Source organism: Saccostrea cucullata, unplaced genomic scaffold (assembly GCF_032062105.1).
Source record: "Saccostrea cucullata isolate Sc308-1 unplaced genomic scaffold, CSIRO_AGI_Scuc_v1 ctg2285, whole genome shotgun sequence".
NCBI classification, from domain to species: Eukaryota; Metazoa; Mollusca; class Bivalvia; order Ostreida; family Ostreidae; genus Saccostrea; species Saccostrea cuccullata.
Genome location: NW_026936668.1, coordinates 5,846 through 22,500, shown reverse-complemented (window position 1 = coordinate 22,500; position 16,655 = coordinate 5,846). Strand labels below are relative to the sequence as shown.

The 16,655-nt window shown below is 33.2% G+C and overlaps 1 protein-coding gene across 1 annotated transcript in view; it reads left to right on the top strand.

Moving 5' to 3' along the window:
* The window catches only part of LOC134246186 (uncharacterized), a 33,911-nt gene extending 17,643 nt beyond the window's left edge, over positions 1 to 16,268 (top strand). The window contains exons 2-10 of the mRNA XM_062728512.1: positions 13,113 to 13,261; positions 13,825 to 13,852; positions 14,070 to 14,105; positions 14,225 to 14,727; positions 14,909 to 14,944; positions 15,055 to 15,099; positions 15,583 to 15,732; positions 15,820 to 15,858; positions 15,983 to 16,268. Coding sequence (XP_062584496.1) covers positions 13,172 to 13,261; positions 13,825 to 13,852; positions 14,070 to 14,105; positions 14,225 to 14,727; positions 14,909 to 14,944; positions 15,055 to 15,099; positions 15,583 to 15,732; positions 15,820 to 15,858; positions 15,983 to 16,096 — 1,041 coding nt within the window. The 5' untranslated portion in view covers positions 13,113 to 13,171 and the 3' untranslated portion in view covers positions 16,097 to 16,268. The remainder of the gene's footprint in view (positions 1 to 13,112; positions 13,262 to 13,824; positions 13,853 to 14,069; positions 14,106 to 14,224; positions 14,728 to 14,908; positions 14,945 to 15,054; positions 15,100 to 15,582; positions 15,733 to 15,819; positions 15,859 to 15,982) is intronic.
* Positions 16,269 to 16,655: the final 387 nt, after the last annotated feature.

The following is a 16,655-nucleotide window of genomic DNA, read 5'->3' as shown; positions in this document are numbered from 1 at the left end:
TTTATAACGAGATCTAGTCATTGCTTAGATCAAGGTCATTTGGAGAGTTCAAGGTCACTTGGAAAGTTCAAGGTCACATATATTCCTTTACAGTCTTTTTCCTAGCTAAACATTGCAAGTTGCTTCTCTTAAAAGGTTTAAATTTTCACTTGTAGAACTTTAGAATGTGGCTTGACCTAGACTCAAGGTTACGTCTTCTTATCCGTAGCTCCAACGGAAGACCTATTCGTTGCTTTGCAACGAGCTCGGCTCTAGTTATCTCTGTAACCTCACGAGGTGCCGGTCGGGTACGCTAAATGTGCTAGCTGTCGTATGTTTTCCCCCTAATTCTGGCAGTGTCTCCTATGGCCTCTGATGTTTTTCCTTTAACATGACTAGATAAAGTTCCGTCTGAGTTGTCTGTGCAAATCTAGCCTCTACCGCTTCACACAAATCTCTATTTGCATAAGCATTGTCTATTTTCATATTCCCCAGAACTATTTGTGCTTCGCCTCTTAATGATGCTGCCAGGTACAAGCCCTTTTGTCTAGAATTCCACATGTTGATGGTACTGCATGCCTCGAGCTTTGGAATGAGCTTTGGAATCAATCCAGGACCCCGTACCATCAAATGTCGCAGGCTTCATCACATTTTTACTTAACAATAACCACTATTTTGGTCATTGGTAACGCTGCACCTAATCGTGTACTTCTACAGTTGGCATAAGTTCTCTGTCCTTTGCAAGTCTCCATGTAACACTTGTAGGTGTTGTCATTTAGCTAACACCTAACGTACTCCAGTGTACATACGGAGTTGAAATTCGTGGTGTATATGCTGATTAACCCAGTGACATCCCCTGGGTACGATGACTTTGGTGTGGTATAAAATTAAACATCGCCTCTTCCCCAAAAATCTTTGTTTCCAGGAACATGGAAATCATAAGCTTGGGTCTTGTGTTCCTCGTATCCACCCATAGCTCCTTTCATATTTGATGCTCTTGTAATGGAGCTTATGTAAAATTACCCATCAACTAATCTATACTGTCGTCATCAGAATTTTGTCTCAACTCTACTCAAGAACCAGTTACTAGAGAGGGCCTACTAACATTACATGTAAATGAGCTTGGCGTAGACTTGATCTTTTCTAATGTTTCTCTTAATTTTCTTCGTCTAATTTCTTCAAGATCTGCCCACAGTTCTGAATCTTGTTCATTCTTCATTTTTAATTACTATATACCAAGAAACAAAACAAAAATACTCAGTACTCAACTATATTGAATCTTAGTGTGGTGCACGAATACGTATCTAACACAGTACACACAGAAATCTATACCTTGTGTCTGAACCAAGTAACTGATATGTGTTTACGAGAATCCGGTGACAGAACACATTTCACACTGCTGAATAAACTTACTACAACAGATTCTAACAATTAAATGTACCATATATGCCTTTACCAGCTGCCACCAAAATATAACAAATAACCTAAGGGTCCTTTTTCAAGGGATACAGGGTCTCAATATTACCAAAATATTTTGAAACTTTTACTCTGGCTCTATCTGAGTTCAGTTAATGGTGGGAATTAATATTACAACAATGTATTATTTTCATGAGATACTTGTGCTTCTATTTTTTTATATTAACAGCAGGATACGATTCGAGGTTCTTTGTAACCGGGTACTATGATTGGGCTCCTTGCACCTGGTTCCGTAACCAAGCTCCTATTGAAATGAGCACTCGGTGCCTCACCCTTACCTAGGATTACTACACCTTGTACTTCAGTTCAATTCCCTGGCTAATGATACACCGGTGCTCTGTACCCTAGCCCTACTTATTTCTTTGACCCTTTAAATACTTCTGGTTCTATTTTTACCTTTTAGTTTCTTTTTAGCTTCTCACTTCTTCTACGGGTTTCAGAATGCCCAAAACTGTCTTTACAGCCCTTCATGCAGCAAAGGGCTATACCATTCAAACGGGCTCCTGGACTGTTCCATTTGTCCAGGTCACACCAACGTTTGTATGGAAAAGGCCCAATGCCTTTTTCATTAATAATTACAGTATATAAATGCAACTCGGTTGACAATGGTTTTTCTTTGGGTGAAAGTTTTCAATGTTACACTCAACTACATGCAATATTTACTATATCATACTGAATATATTATACCAATATATATTACAGTGAACCGTGCGCGCATAAATTCCGCGCACTCGCTATTTTTAGTAATACCACCGTCGTCAAGCAATGTTGACTGTTGCTACGCAGGAGGGCGGGTGGCTTCATTATCGTTATTCAGCGGGTAGTAGTGTTTTTTATCAAATGTTTCTCGACGAATCAGATTCAAGTAATCTACATGAAAGTATAATAGTATTAAATATTTCATATTAGAAATACAAATTCTTTAAAATCATTATGATCTTAAGTTTTCTAAGTTTACATTTTTAGGGGACTTTATAATTAAGTGGAATGTAGTAACATATGTACGGTTTCAAATCAAATTGATTGAATTTTCTAATCCTTTGATTCTATTTCTTTCAAATTTTTTAATTCACTTCTTAAAGATAAATATTTTTATATGCAATTTGCTAATTTTCCATAGTCGTCTTGGTTTTGACAACATGTAGTGCACAAGGAAATCATGCAACAGAATAGGGTAATAATACATTGTTTATCTTTTAAAATCTTACATTGTTACTATTGAAAAGAAATTCTTTTACATTTACGGTCTAAAACCTTGGGATTTTGCGGTAGGTCGTATCTTTAATGATGATAATCTATGGAGAGGGCTTATATAAGCTATGCCTGCTGCCCAATCCATTTATGTATTTGCATAATAAAATATGTTCAAATTCAAATCAAATCAAATCTCTAATGATCCTAGATTTTAGAAAGTAACCCTGAAAAAATGTCAGCTTTTTAACATGGAAAGCGGTCAAACAGATTAGAAATGCTGCTTTAATCTCTTGAGAGTCATGTTATGTACTCTGTATAAAAAATACAGAAGTCACATGAGCTTCAAGGTTTCTGTGTGTAGGAAATGCAAAGGACTGTTAATCACTGTTTCAAAAAGAATGAACACAAACACAACTGCATTTGATGAGAAACCATGAAGAATCATTTGGAATCTATTATCATAATATATCAACCAAGAGCATATCTAAATCCTTCCAATAATATGTGTCGATTGTGTTTTTTAAATTAGTGAAATAAACTTAAAATTAAGTTAGAAATACTTTTTCGATATATTTTGTTGTCTCGTTACAGAATTTTGCATTATGTATATCAATGTGACGTTAATTGTTTAACTTTTCGAAAAGCCATTTTAGTTTAAAATTTGCGGAGCTCAATTTTTTTTTAAAGAGAGAGAGAGTCCAGATTTACATGATATTTGTTATTGACGTTCAAATTAAATTTTTCTCTGATTTTTAAATTTAATTCCTCAACGTTTCTATAAAATGACAAAAAACTGGGTCTGTTATTTTAATTCCGAGTCAGAAATAAATAGGTTATTAAGATCTTCCGTCTTCAGCGGAAGACTTTCTAGTGATTCTACTGTTTCTTATTAAGGTCTTCCGTCTTCACGGAAGACCTTATAGTTATTCTATTGTTTCTTATTATTATTATTATTATTATTATTCTTATTTTTTTTCCCAAAATTTTGTGCACGCGATTTCTCAGCAACTATTCGGCGGATTTCTATGAAATTTTCAGGAATTATGCGCAATAAGATGAACTTGATACATTTTGAAGGAAATTTGGAAATTTGCTTCTGGTGCCAAGTTATGGGCAATTTCCTGATTTTAAAATGCAATTTTGTCGCCCCTTTTTTTCGAAAATGGCTAAAGATATGACCTGGAGACTTATTGGAGACGATAGTTCGTGACTTTGTGGTTTGCAGAATCACATTTTTGTGCGTCGTCAGTTCTTCCGGTTGTTAAGAGATGCAAATTTAAAAAAATCGTATTTTCTAACTTTCTTGTTTTTCAGTATTTTTCATTTATTTTTGGTTTGTTAAGAGAAACCCTCCTTATAATGCTTACTATATAATTTGTTTGAATGTTGATCAATCTAAACTCTAGATATTAGCATTCAAAAATCTGAAGCGGGTCCAAAATGGCGGCTGTCTCTGTCAACGCCGACATTTCGCAATAGGGATTTACGGAGGCAGCCGAGCGTTTGCTTGAACGAAAGTAACATAAGGATAAATGAAATGTATAGGAATACTTGGATAGTCACGTCGTAGTTACGTTGCAGTTCTGTGTCAAACTAATGTCTTCTATAATTGGTTTTGGCTAGTTCCCAAAGTAGAAAAAGAAAAGACTAAATGTGCAAATGAAATTCGATACCTAATATCTTTTGTGCACCACGGAAAATAGATCTCATCATATTTACAAGTAATACTTTCTCAAAAAAGAATATTAATTAATATTGTCAGTAGAAATCTTAACCACTGTTTTTCCTATGCACACTTGTGTCATATTAAACTAATAAATAAGACAAAAATAAGAAAACGATTTTTTTAAAGATCGCTTCATGGAGTTTATTTTAGCATTCTTGTCTCAAAGACCTGATTAAAGTTATTGAGCATAAATGATATCTGATTCCTTGTCCGTCGTAGGGCGAGCCATGTTTTTCGGCGAAACGTTTCAACCTTTTTCAATTAACTAATCGGGATAGTTCACTTTGGGGATAAACAGGAAATTGAAAAAAGTTAGAAATTCATAACCGTTTCACCACTTTAGTGTTACAGGCATATATACCATATGGAATTTGTAAAATGTGTTAAATATACTTTCTAAACCTCGAACCTTAGGCTATAAGAACGTTCTTTTAATTTCATTGAAGCTATCACACCTATTTACTAGAACATTCCAAAGAAAAGGCGCGAAGATTAACTCGTGGCGTTTGGTGCTAAATTTTGAATAGTGACCCGCCTTTCATAATTTTAAGAGAGAATCACTGTTTCGTAAATATATATATAAATGGATTTAGAGAAGAGGTCCTGATAGCGTAATATTTAGTGCCGTCGGAATTTCATGCTGGCGACATGGGTTCAATTCTCCTTGTGTGCAATTTTTTTTTTTTACTTTTTCAGCTCGATTTTACGTCCGGAATCAGACGGAAGACCTCTCGTTGCTCGCAACGAGTTTCTCATCTAGTTATTATGTCGCCCCGAACGAAGTCGGGGACGACATATTGATATTGTACGCATGTTTTTTTTATCCAGGCTGTTTCTCGGAGATGGCTGGGGCAATCTTCCTGAAACTTTCCTCAAAGGACGATCACTGGTTGTAGTTGTGCAGTGAGGTCGTTCATTTCCAATATGTCTACCGTTGCCATGGAAACCTGTAAAAAGCGACGAATTTTGTCCGCGAGTGTTCTCTCTGGTCCCTTAAACGTTCGTCATGAAACTCTTTTTATTTTAATGATTAGTATCTGTAGTTGTGCGATTTGCATTTAAAATTTTCAAATAATCGATTATTGCCATGGAAACCAGGGGAATGTTAAAATTCTTTAATTTCGATTTTCTCAATAACTACTCAAACAATCGTTTTGAAACTTTCAATGTTAATTCCTTGCAATGTGTCAAAGTGATTTCTACTTTTAAAATAATTGTAATGAGTCGCTCTCAGTTGTCATAGAAACGAAACAGAAAAAAAGGTTAAGATGTACACATGTGTTCTCCAAGGTCTAGGTCAAAGGGTCAAAGTTCTTCGTGTTTAATAAAAGTTCTTTTCACAAGGATTACATATTTGAAATACGAAAGCCCTAGCCCTTACCGTTCAAACGTAAGGTACTATGTTCAAGACGACCCCCCCCCCCCCCTTTTGAAGCGCACTGCCAGGTACATGTAGAATACACAGATATAACATATACAACTTACAAGTAACGTTTTAAAAGTTTCATTCATAAAATTCAGTTCTCCTGATTTGATTTGATAGTTTGTCAACATTCATTCTTCTTCTGTCTTGTCTCTAGATTTTATAATTATTTTATTTTATCTATATAAAAAAATAACGATTGTCAACTGCATTTATTAGCATTTCGCGTTTTTTTGTATATCTATTACTTGTATATTATTAATTTCATTAGATAGTGCAAGTATAAATTAGAAAATTGGTACGTTATTTCCATAGTTTTTATTCATTCACAAATCCTTGGATCCGCTCCTACAGGTGCGCTAAGCCTTGATCACTACTGTAAACAAAACATTCATATCGCCGAAAATGTTCATGATTCCGCTAAACTGAGAAAGTTTACACATGATTTATCATCTCATAAGAAACGTCAGCCCTGTACAATGCAGAAATGCTCGAATTGAAGGTGGCATGTCAGATTCGTTTTCCGGCAGAACCTCTAAAAATGAAAGTGAAAGTAGGGAAATTTCAGAGATCTCACTGGCGTTATAATACACAAAATAATTCGGCTGATCTTCTTAATAAATTACATTTGCCAAGCTTTTTTGGTAGGAAAGATACTGCCAATTAACAAGTATGAGGCTCAGTTCAGTACATCTGCCCAATATCTTTCATGCAAGTCTTCAAATTTGGACTTGTAATTTTTTCCTGCAGTACTTTCTTCTCCTACCGATTCTAAAAATAATGAGTGGGATGTACCCAATTAAGGTCTTCCGTTTCCAACGGAAAGAACTGATATACGACTCGATGGTTGTCCAAGCTTAGCTAATGGACCATTGTTTTAGTGATGATAAAAATGAAAGTCTTGTCCAATACGGGGCGACATATGCTATTGCTTGCAATAGCAGACTTTCTAGTTATTATTATTATTTTTTTTTCCCCAAAATTTTGTGCAGGCGATTTCTCCAAAACTATTCGGTGGTTTTCAATGAATCCTTTAGGAATCATGCGTCATTATATGAACTTTGTTCTTCAGAAGGAAAATTTGGAATACTCACCTTCGGTTCCAAGTTATTGACATTTTTCTGATTTTAAAATGGATTTTTGTCGCCCCTTTTTTACGAAAATGGTCTGAGATATTAACTGGAGACTTGTTAGAGATGCTAGATGATGACTTTTAGATATGTGAAATCACCTTTTTGTGTGTAGTCAGTACTTCCGGTCGCTATCGGAATCGAATTTAAAAAGTCCGTATTTTCTAACTTTTTTGTTTTTCAATATTTATCATTTATGTTTGGAATGTTAATAGAAACCGTTCTTATAATGCTTACTATATAATTCGTTTGAACATTGATAAATCCAAACTCTAGATATTAACATTTGAAAATCTGAAGCGGGTCCAATGCAGGTGTCACAACAGTATTAATTTCTGCTATATATTCTTACCAAAATTGCGCAAGTTTGAGTCGATGTAACTAATTCAAAACAAACTTCTGAGAAGTTTCCTTTTCAGATCTTGTAAAACCATTCTTTATAAAGATTTAAAGATTTTAGTACCAAAAAATACATAGCCATCCAGCAAGGCACGCAAGTTTGTTTCGGTCGAAGTCGAGCAGGTGCTTGAAAATCTAGTCCAGGGCCTAATCACTCCCCACTCTTGACAGTATATAGAAAAATCAGCACGCCCTAAATTTTAATAAATCTGGTCAATACAGGAAGTTTACATGTTGTTTTTCATCTCATAAAAAATTTGCAGCTCCAGTCTCGTATCAAAATGTCCGAATCATTATTTTTCGTCAGCCATGATTTGACGTGAACCAAAGTGTAATACTGTTATGACACCTGCAATTAAACTTAAATTTTTTCCTTGCCGTTATATTGCTATTTTCCCGATCTATGATGATTATCTAATGTATTTACCAAGTTTCATAAAAATCCGTCCCAAGATAGGAAAATTACGGGCAAAACTCTGTGACAGGGGGCTTCGCGGTGAACACGGATTTCTAAAAATATGGCACAAGTTGAACTGTATGTAATGATCTTGCGCGTTAAACTTGTGCGGTTTTTTCGTTTTAAATTTTTAATGGATGCATACTGATGCACATGAGGATAAAAAATTGTTCGAAATAAGTTTGCATTTTATAATAGGGCGAAAGAAATAGTTTTTGTCATAAGGTTTGGGGGTGGGGTTAAAATGGGCATCGAAAAAATAAATATTATTGAAATATTAAAGTGTTTTCTGCTTAATTATGATTGATTTGCCTCAATAATTATTTTTTCCGACCGGATTTCTTTATCTGTTACCAATGTGTTTCAAATAAACCGATATTTACACATATTCAGAATTTTTATTTTGCTCCGAGTGTGGTCTAAATTTTTTTAACTTATAGATTTTAAAATTAACTATGAGTAAATAATGTTAACGAGTGTGATGGCAAGGTATTTTTTAAGCTGTCCTCTAAATTTCATGCATTTCTCTCAAACCGATACATCCAAATCAGGCCGTGGTGTGGCCAACATAATTTATTTTGGAGGAAATCTGGACTAATTTTCTATGCTCCATTAAACATGAACGAACAGCAATGACGGCCGAAAAATGCCATTATTTCTCATTTTCCGTCTAAACTCACAAAATAAAACCTTAATTCTTAGACTACAATATTTCTAAGTACAAAATTCGGTTTTACTGCAGGTGTCACAACAGTATTAATTTCTGCTATATATTCTTACCAAAAATGCGCAAGTTTGAGTAGATGTAACTAATTCAAAACAAACTTCTGAGAAGTTTCCTTTTCAGATCTTGTAAAACCATTCTTTATAAAGATTTTAGTACCAAAAAATACATAGCCATCCAGCAAGGCACGCAAGTTTGTTTCGGTCGAAGTCGAGCAGGTGCTTGAAAATCTAGTCCAGGGCCTAATCACTCCCCACTCTTGACAGTATATAGAAAATCAGCACGCCCTAAATTTTAATAAATCTGGTCAATACAGGAAGTTTACATGTTGTTTTTCATCTCATAAAAAAATTCAGCTCCAGTCTCGTATCAAAATGTCCGAATCGGAAGGGAAGATTCCGGGATTATTTTTCGTCAGCCATGATTTGAGGTGAACCAAAGTGTAATACTGTTATGGCACCAATATGGCGGCTGTCTATGTCAACTCCGACATTTCGCAATAGGGGTTTTCAGAGTCAGCCGAGCGTTTGCTTGAACGAAAGTAAATAAGGACAAATGAAATGTAAAGGAATACGGGGATTGTCGCGAAGTAATTACGTTGCAATTACGTGTCAAACTAAGTTTAAATACATGGTCGTCTCAAACGTCTTCTATAATTGGTTTTGGCTGGTTCTCAAAGTAGAAATGTGCAAATGAAATACATACCTACTATCATTTGTTTTGCGGAAAAACAGATCTTAAATCTTAGTTACAAATTATAGTTTTAAGAAACAATATCGATGTATGTAGTCAGTATCAAACGTATCCAATGTTTTGCTCATGCACCCTAGAGTCATATTAAACTATATTTGTATTAGGAAAGACAAACATATAAAGAAAACCTTTTTTTAGAAGAATTGAATTTATATTGATATTCTTGTGTCAACGATATGATTTAAGTTATTGAACATAAATGGTATCTGATTCGTTGACCGTCTTAGGGCGACACATGTTTTTCTGCGAAACATTTCAACCTTTTCATGCAAGTTTAACTAATCGGGATAGTTCAGTATGGGGATAAACAGGAAATTTTGAAAAGTAAAAAGTTATTACAGTTTCACTGATTTAGTGTTACTTATCTATTTAAGTCATAGAATTTGTAAATGTGTTAAAAACAATTTCTTTACCTTGAAATTTTAGCTATGAGAACGTTCTTTTTTTATTTCCATTGAAGCTATCACACCTATTTAATGGGACATTCCAAAGAAAAGGCGCGAAGATTTACTCGTGGCGTTTGACGCAAAATTATGAATAGTGACCGCCTTTCATTATTCTAAGACAGATGTACTGTTTCAGAAGTATATACAAGTAGATTTAGAGATGTGGCCCCAATAGCGTTACAGTAAGCGCTTTGGATTTTCATGCTGGCGACCCGGGTTCAATCCCCTTTGTTTCCATAAAAAGATTTATCACTTTTCAGCTCGATTTTGCGGGGGTTTTTTTTCAGAATCGGACGGAAGACCTCTCGTTGCTCGCAACGAGTTTCTTTTCTAGTTGTTTTTAAATCTCTGACACAGGCATCAATGAAACGCGATTGACATGAATTGTATGATTTAAAGGGAAGTCCACTCTTTATACAAACTAACAAAACAAAGATCTTTTTAATTTAAAATGACTTAAAAATGCTCTGATAAATAAGGTTGCACCATAAAATGAACCAACGATTATATTATTTTGCAATTTATACAGACTTAAGCCTATTCTATCGTATAACGATAATAAATATTGTATCAATGCTTTCACTTTCATTTTTAAATCAATGTATCTTTATGGTTGGATTCAGATTGTTTTATTTTTATATCAAATTAAAGTATTGACCTGGAAACATCTTAAATCTAAAATATTGTTTCTTCAATAAACATTATTATTATCAAATTTAAGGGATTTTATGCCTTGAAACCTAGATAAAACAAGATGTATTTGTAAAACACTGATGCCCCCGTATAGCAACATATCAAACATTAAGCTTTTCTAAAATGCAAATTTAATTAATTGGTATCAAATGTAGGGTATTCTCACTGGAAAACAATTGTGAAATTTGAAAGTAAGCTAATGTTAAAGATTTTTAATAAGTACAAAAATCTCAAAGGTCAAGGTCAAAAGGTCAATGTAATTAGTATCAAATGAAAGATCTTGCCACATAGAATAATTATGTAGAGCATGAAAACCCAACCCCTAACCGTTCAGACGTTATGGTCAACGTTCAATTTCTTAAAAAGTAGGTCAAACTCCAAGGTCAAGGTTAAAGGGTCAAAGTTATTGTAATCAAATGAAAGGTCTTGTCATAAGGACTAAATATGTAAAGTATCAAAGCACTAGCCCTAACTCTTTAAAAGTTATGATCAAGGTTTGCTTTTTTGAAATAGGTGAGTCTCAAAGGTCAAGGTCAAAGGGTCAAAGTTCTTGGTATCTAATGAAGGGTCTTATTACAAGAATTACATATATGAAGTATGAAAGCCCTATCCGTTACCGTTCAAAAGTTATGGCCAAGGTTAAAGTTTTTTTTACTAGTATGGAAATATACAAGGTCAAGGTCAAAGGGTCAAGGTTGTTGGTATCCAGTGAAAGGTCTTTTAACAGACATTACATATGTGAAGTGTAAATGTCCTGGTGTCTACTGTTCAAAAGATTTGGCCAAAGTAAAATTTTCATGTAAAGTGGGTCAAACTCCAAGGTCAAGGTCAAAGGGTCAAAGTTAATGTTATCAAATGAAAGGTCTTGTCATAAGGATAAAATATGTAGAGTATGAAAGCACTAGCCCTAGTCTTTTAATGTTATGATCAAGGTTTGCTTTTTAAAGTAGGTCAATCTCAAAGGTCAAGGTCAAAGGGTCAAAGTTCTTGGTATCTAATGAAGGCTCTTATTACAAGGATTAAGTATGAAAGCCTTATCCCTTACCGTTCAAAATTTAAATTTTTTCACAAGTACAAAAATCTACAAGTTCAAGGTCAAAGGGTCAGGGTTGTTGATATTCAGTGAAAGGTCTTTTAACAAACATTACATATGTGAAGTATAAATGTTCTGATGTCTATTGTTCAAAAGATATTGCCAAAGTAAAATTTTAAAATTTTCATGTTAAAGTAGGCCAAACTCCAAGGTCAAGGTCAAAAAGTCAAATTTGGTGGACTCAAAGAAAGGTCTTGTCACAAGAAATACACATCTGAAATATGAAAGTCATAGCTCCACTAAATCAAAAGTTATGGGGAAGGTTAAAGTTTTTGCGGACAAAAAGACAAACAGACAGACAGACAGACAGACACGACAAAAACTATATACCCTCGAAACTTCGTTTACGGGGGCATAAATACTCAGAGGAAAGTTTCATAGTAAATCAAAGTATCCAAAGTTTCATCTTTATTAATTATAATAAACTATAGATAACTAATGAAAAATTAATTGTTGTAAGAGATTATTCTATTTTTATGCACCCAGATCGATGGATCCGACGCATATATTGTTTTCCCCCTGTCTGTCTGTTTGTCTGCAAACTTTAACCTACGGGATAACTCTCGAACCATGAAAGACAGAGACTTCATATTGAGTATGCATTTTCCACTATATAAGTTCCTCAAATGACATCAAAGTTAATGAGCTTATGACTTTGACTGTGTCCTATATGCTAGAAATAGCTTTTATGTTCAGCACACTTTAACCTTTACCATAACTTTTGAACCATGAAAGAAAGAAACTTCATATTTATGGTACATACTCCTCTAATAAAGCCCTTACAAATTATACCAAAGCCAATGATTTTGTGATCTTGACTGATACCTTTATGCTAAAAATAGCTTTCATGAACATTTACCATAACTTGTCAACCATGAAAGGTAGAGACTTCATATTAAGAATTTATAGTTCTTTCAAATGACACTTGTGAACTTGACTTGACTGTATACTAAGAAAAAGCTTTTTCTTACCTTCGCCATACCTTTTGAACCAAAAGAGATAGAGACTGCATATTAAGTATGTAAACTCTACTAATTAAGTTACTTCAAATGGCTCTAAGGTCAATGACAATGAGCTTGACCGTGACTTTTATGCTATATATAGATTTTTTCGGACCTGCGCCATTACTTTTAAACAATAATATATTGACAATTATATTTGATATGCTACCCCGTTAATCAAGTTCTTTCAAGGTCAATGACTGTGAGGTTGACTGTGACCTTTATGCTAAAAATAGCCTTTTTAAACTTTTGTGCCGCCGAGCTTATAGTGTTTCACAAACACATCTTGTTAGATGTTTTCTTTTTTAAGGGTGTTTTAATGAAGTTGGAATTAAGAATTCCAATTTTTACAACGGTTTAGAACACGATATACTCGTATAATAATATAAAAGTCAAACCATAAATATTTAACATACTTTGTACTCGACATTCTCGACACGGGGATAAAAGGAATAGTTCTTTAGATGTAAAGGCATGGGATTATTTTATTTGCATGTGAAATAACTCATTTTATATTTTGTGAATTTTATCAAATAACTTTGATTAAAGAATTCAAAAATCATTTTTTCTCCTTTGCAAAATTGAAATGACTATCATTGATGTTCGCTTTATTATCAGGGTGAAGCGTTTTCCATTCAAAGAATAGCAATCGTGACCCTGAAGAAAAGAAACTCAAAATGGAAGAAAGTGAGACTTTAAGAGAGGAGCAAGGGATGAGCTCTTTAGTTACAATAGATGAGCATTATTTTAACAAGGAATTGGAAAAGGTAAAACAATAAAAATAAATAAGGAGAAATTAGTAATAATGTTCTTATTCAAATAAAAGTAAGATTAACATTAATATGCATTACATGTACAAAACACTAAAATACAACTTCTGAAAGATGAATTGCACAAATTTAAAAAAATAGTATTCAAGTTTAAAATTGAATTGAAACAATAAAAATTTTATCATTACATCACAAATACATTTATTCATAATTGACAATGTTCGAATCCCAACATTCCAATATAGCATACTTCCATGTATATTCAGTTAGTATGTATTAATAATTAACCATTCTTAAACTCTTGAGCCCTCCATCTTATACATATTCATACAAGACACAGAAACAATAAGTTACTAGTATGTTGCACTCTGCCACCACTGTGACTTTATTCATTAACCAAATTTTTATTACATTAAATGATAAAATGATGTAAATCCCATTAAATGGTTATGTAATCATAACCTAATTAAAATTTGATATACAATTATGAATATTTGATTATTTACCCCAATACATTTTTAATCAATATTAATAAATATTTTTTTTTCATTGATTTCAAGGCAAAAGAAGAACTCAAAAAACAGAAGCGTAAGTTTGTCTGCTTTTGCAAAAGTATTGAAACAAAGTATGGAACATTTTCATATAACTTCACATATGTACAAGTAATATGCATTAATTTTGTTTTCTTTGTTCTTAAACCACTGGATTTTTTAAAAGCTCTAAAGTTAACATTGCTCCAGCAAAATCTTTTTCATAGAATGTTCTTTGTTTTCAGAAATAAAAAGTTTTAAGAGTTTCATTTCAGGTGAATGTATCGTGGTAATAGTGCAGATCACAATTGGTAATATGAAAGAAAAAAAGTTTTATAATAATTAATAAGATATATTGAGATTGCATTTTATTTTATCTCTATACGCTACAAAAAAATGTTGAAGAGAGTGTTAATTTTCATTTTTCTAGTATTCCTGATTATTCGTCATAACCCAGGAGAATTAGAAATAGTAATTGAAGAACTGATTTACTGGACGACGAAAGTAGCTATCCTTGTGTTATGGACATGTGGTGATGTAGAACTGAATCCAGGACCATTAGCAAGGTCTCAAATATTAAGAAAATTTCGAAGATTCACACAGACAATGTTACTGGAAATGATATACAAAAACAGTGGTCAAAGTATGCCAAAACATCGATATAGTAGTTCCCCACCTGGATGGGATACATACAAACCAGAAATAAAGTTTCAAAACATATCAAATCAAACAGGTAAGGAGGATGAAGTCTTCAATAAGATGATATGGCTCCTACAGAATTGGTGTGCTGTACCACTATCGTCCGAGTGGAGGGTCTTGCTAAATAATTACAACAATCTGAATGCAAAACTGGAAGAAGAAGATAGCAAAAACGAGTTAGAGAGATGGGTGATCGAGAATAAAATGAGAAAAATTTCTCAAGGAGATTCCACGGTATGTGATGAAATAAAATAGCTTGTGTCGTATATAACATTTTTATCGTCTTCAGCTTTCAAAAAAATGAGAAATTGTGCATAATAAATCAAATGTAAATGAAAAATTCAGTGATGGAAGTGAGGATTTCATAATACATTTAATATGAACATTTAATAAACACAATGTAATTTCTTTACAGAGAAAGAGAAAAAGATGTGCTGAAAAAAGCAGTACGGTAAACATGATTGATATTTAGTCTACCACTCTTTTTTCAGAACTCGTATCAGAAGCATTAAAATGCCTATTAGACCTTGCAGTTTTGTTAAAAATTAGTTTTTCTTTCAGGATGCCGGTACCAATGTTTTCACTGCCAAGGGGAAAGACTTAGTGGTAATAAAACTGATCAAGAACATTGTAGCTATTAAATTTAATATTTAATAGCTGTAATTTAATAATTTATGCCTCCTTAAACATGTTAAACGAAGACTTGTGGGTATTGATTTCTTGTTTTGTCGATCCACTGTCTGTCTTTCTGTTCATCTATTCAACCGTAAAAATCTTTCCTTCCACTTTTGCTTTGTTGGAGTTATTACTTTTATATGAAACAAAAATAGTATCATATTAATAAAAAATAGTACACTTAAATTATATTCCTAGTAACGAGGCCTTCTTGTGGGTACTTTTTTATTGCTTGACCTCGGACTTTGACTCATTGATGTCGAATTATACCATAACCTTCGCTATACTTTTAGATGGTAAATACATACATTAATTTTCTTTCTTCGCTTTTTAATTCATTGTGACAAGGCCCACCTTTAGATATATATTTTCACATATTATATTTTTACGAATTAAGTTTTAAACTTTTCACAGGTTCTAAATTCATCTTATGAAGACAAAAATGCTTCTACAGATTTGCTTCAAAAACAACACATGAGTCCATGTCCAGAAAACATTGACATAAGCTGCGATAAGTTAGACGATAAACAATTGCAAAGAGAAAATGAACTTGATTTTCTTGATGTACGTTTCTAAGCTTGTTTTACATATATTTTTTAAAGTAAGCTGCCTCATATTTTAAATTAAACTATATATATTTTGCTTTTATAGTCTGAAACATACGACGAACTTACAGTAGGTCTTTATGAGGTATGTATATTGAAAGGAATATGCAAAGCAGTAAAATTTGTCTTATTCTGGAGTTCCTTACAAAAAGTGAGAAAAACCTTAAAATATGGAAATGTGTTGTGAATATTTTTACATATTTTTACAGCCTGAGTTACTTATTAAATATCTGGAGAGGTATCTTAAAGATCTTGGGAATAGTCAACCCTCATCTAGAATGGTGGAGTTGTGCAAGAAAATACTGAATAAAAAACAATCATAAAAACACCGACATATATTCTTTTTAATTGTTAACATACTATCTCGAGTGCTGGAATTTAATGTAACATAAATATACTCAACTTGACTCACCTAATAAATAGATCTATAAGCAAATAGGAACTATGGCGCAGAAAGAACCCAAGTGAGGGTTGTGACCTTATTGTATCTTTTTGATTTATTTGTTACACATTTATCCTTTTTAGTGTGATAAAGTTATCTTATTTTAGCTCTTGGTGTTCTTTTTACTGTATTTAAACAACGGGAATTGCTAAGTTGAGTAATGCCGCGGGAAAGAGTACATCAATCTCCATAGAAAGTTGTACTTCCATTAATTAATTAATACTGACACACTCATCATATCACTGATATCCTGTTTAGCTTTCTCGTGATGGTATCATAATAGCAGGTGTGTCTACAGGCATTGGATACTAACTATGTTGATATACTGAGTATTTTGGAAAATTCGCTGACGTAGGTAAAAATTTCTCTTCACGTAACGTCATATTACACTAAAAAAAGATTTGGTAACACTGTTAACGTTTTAAAATAAAATCAAATGG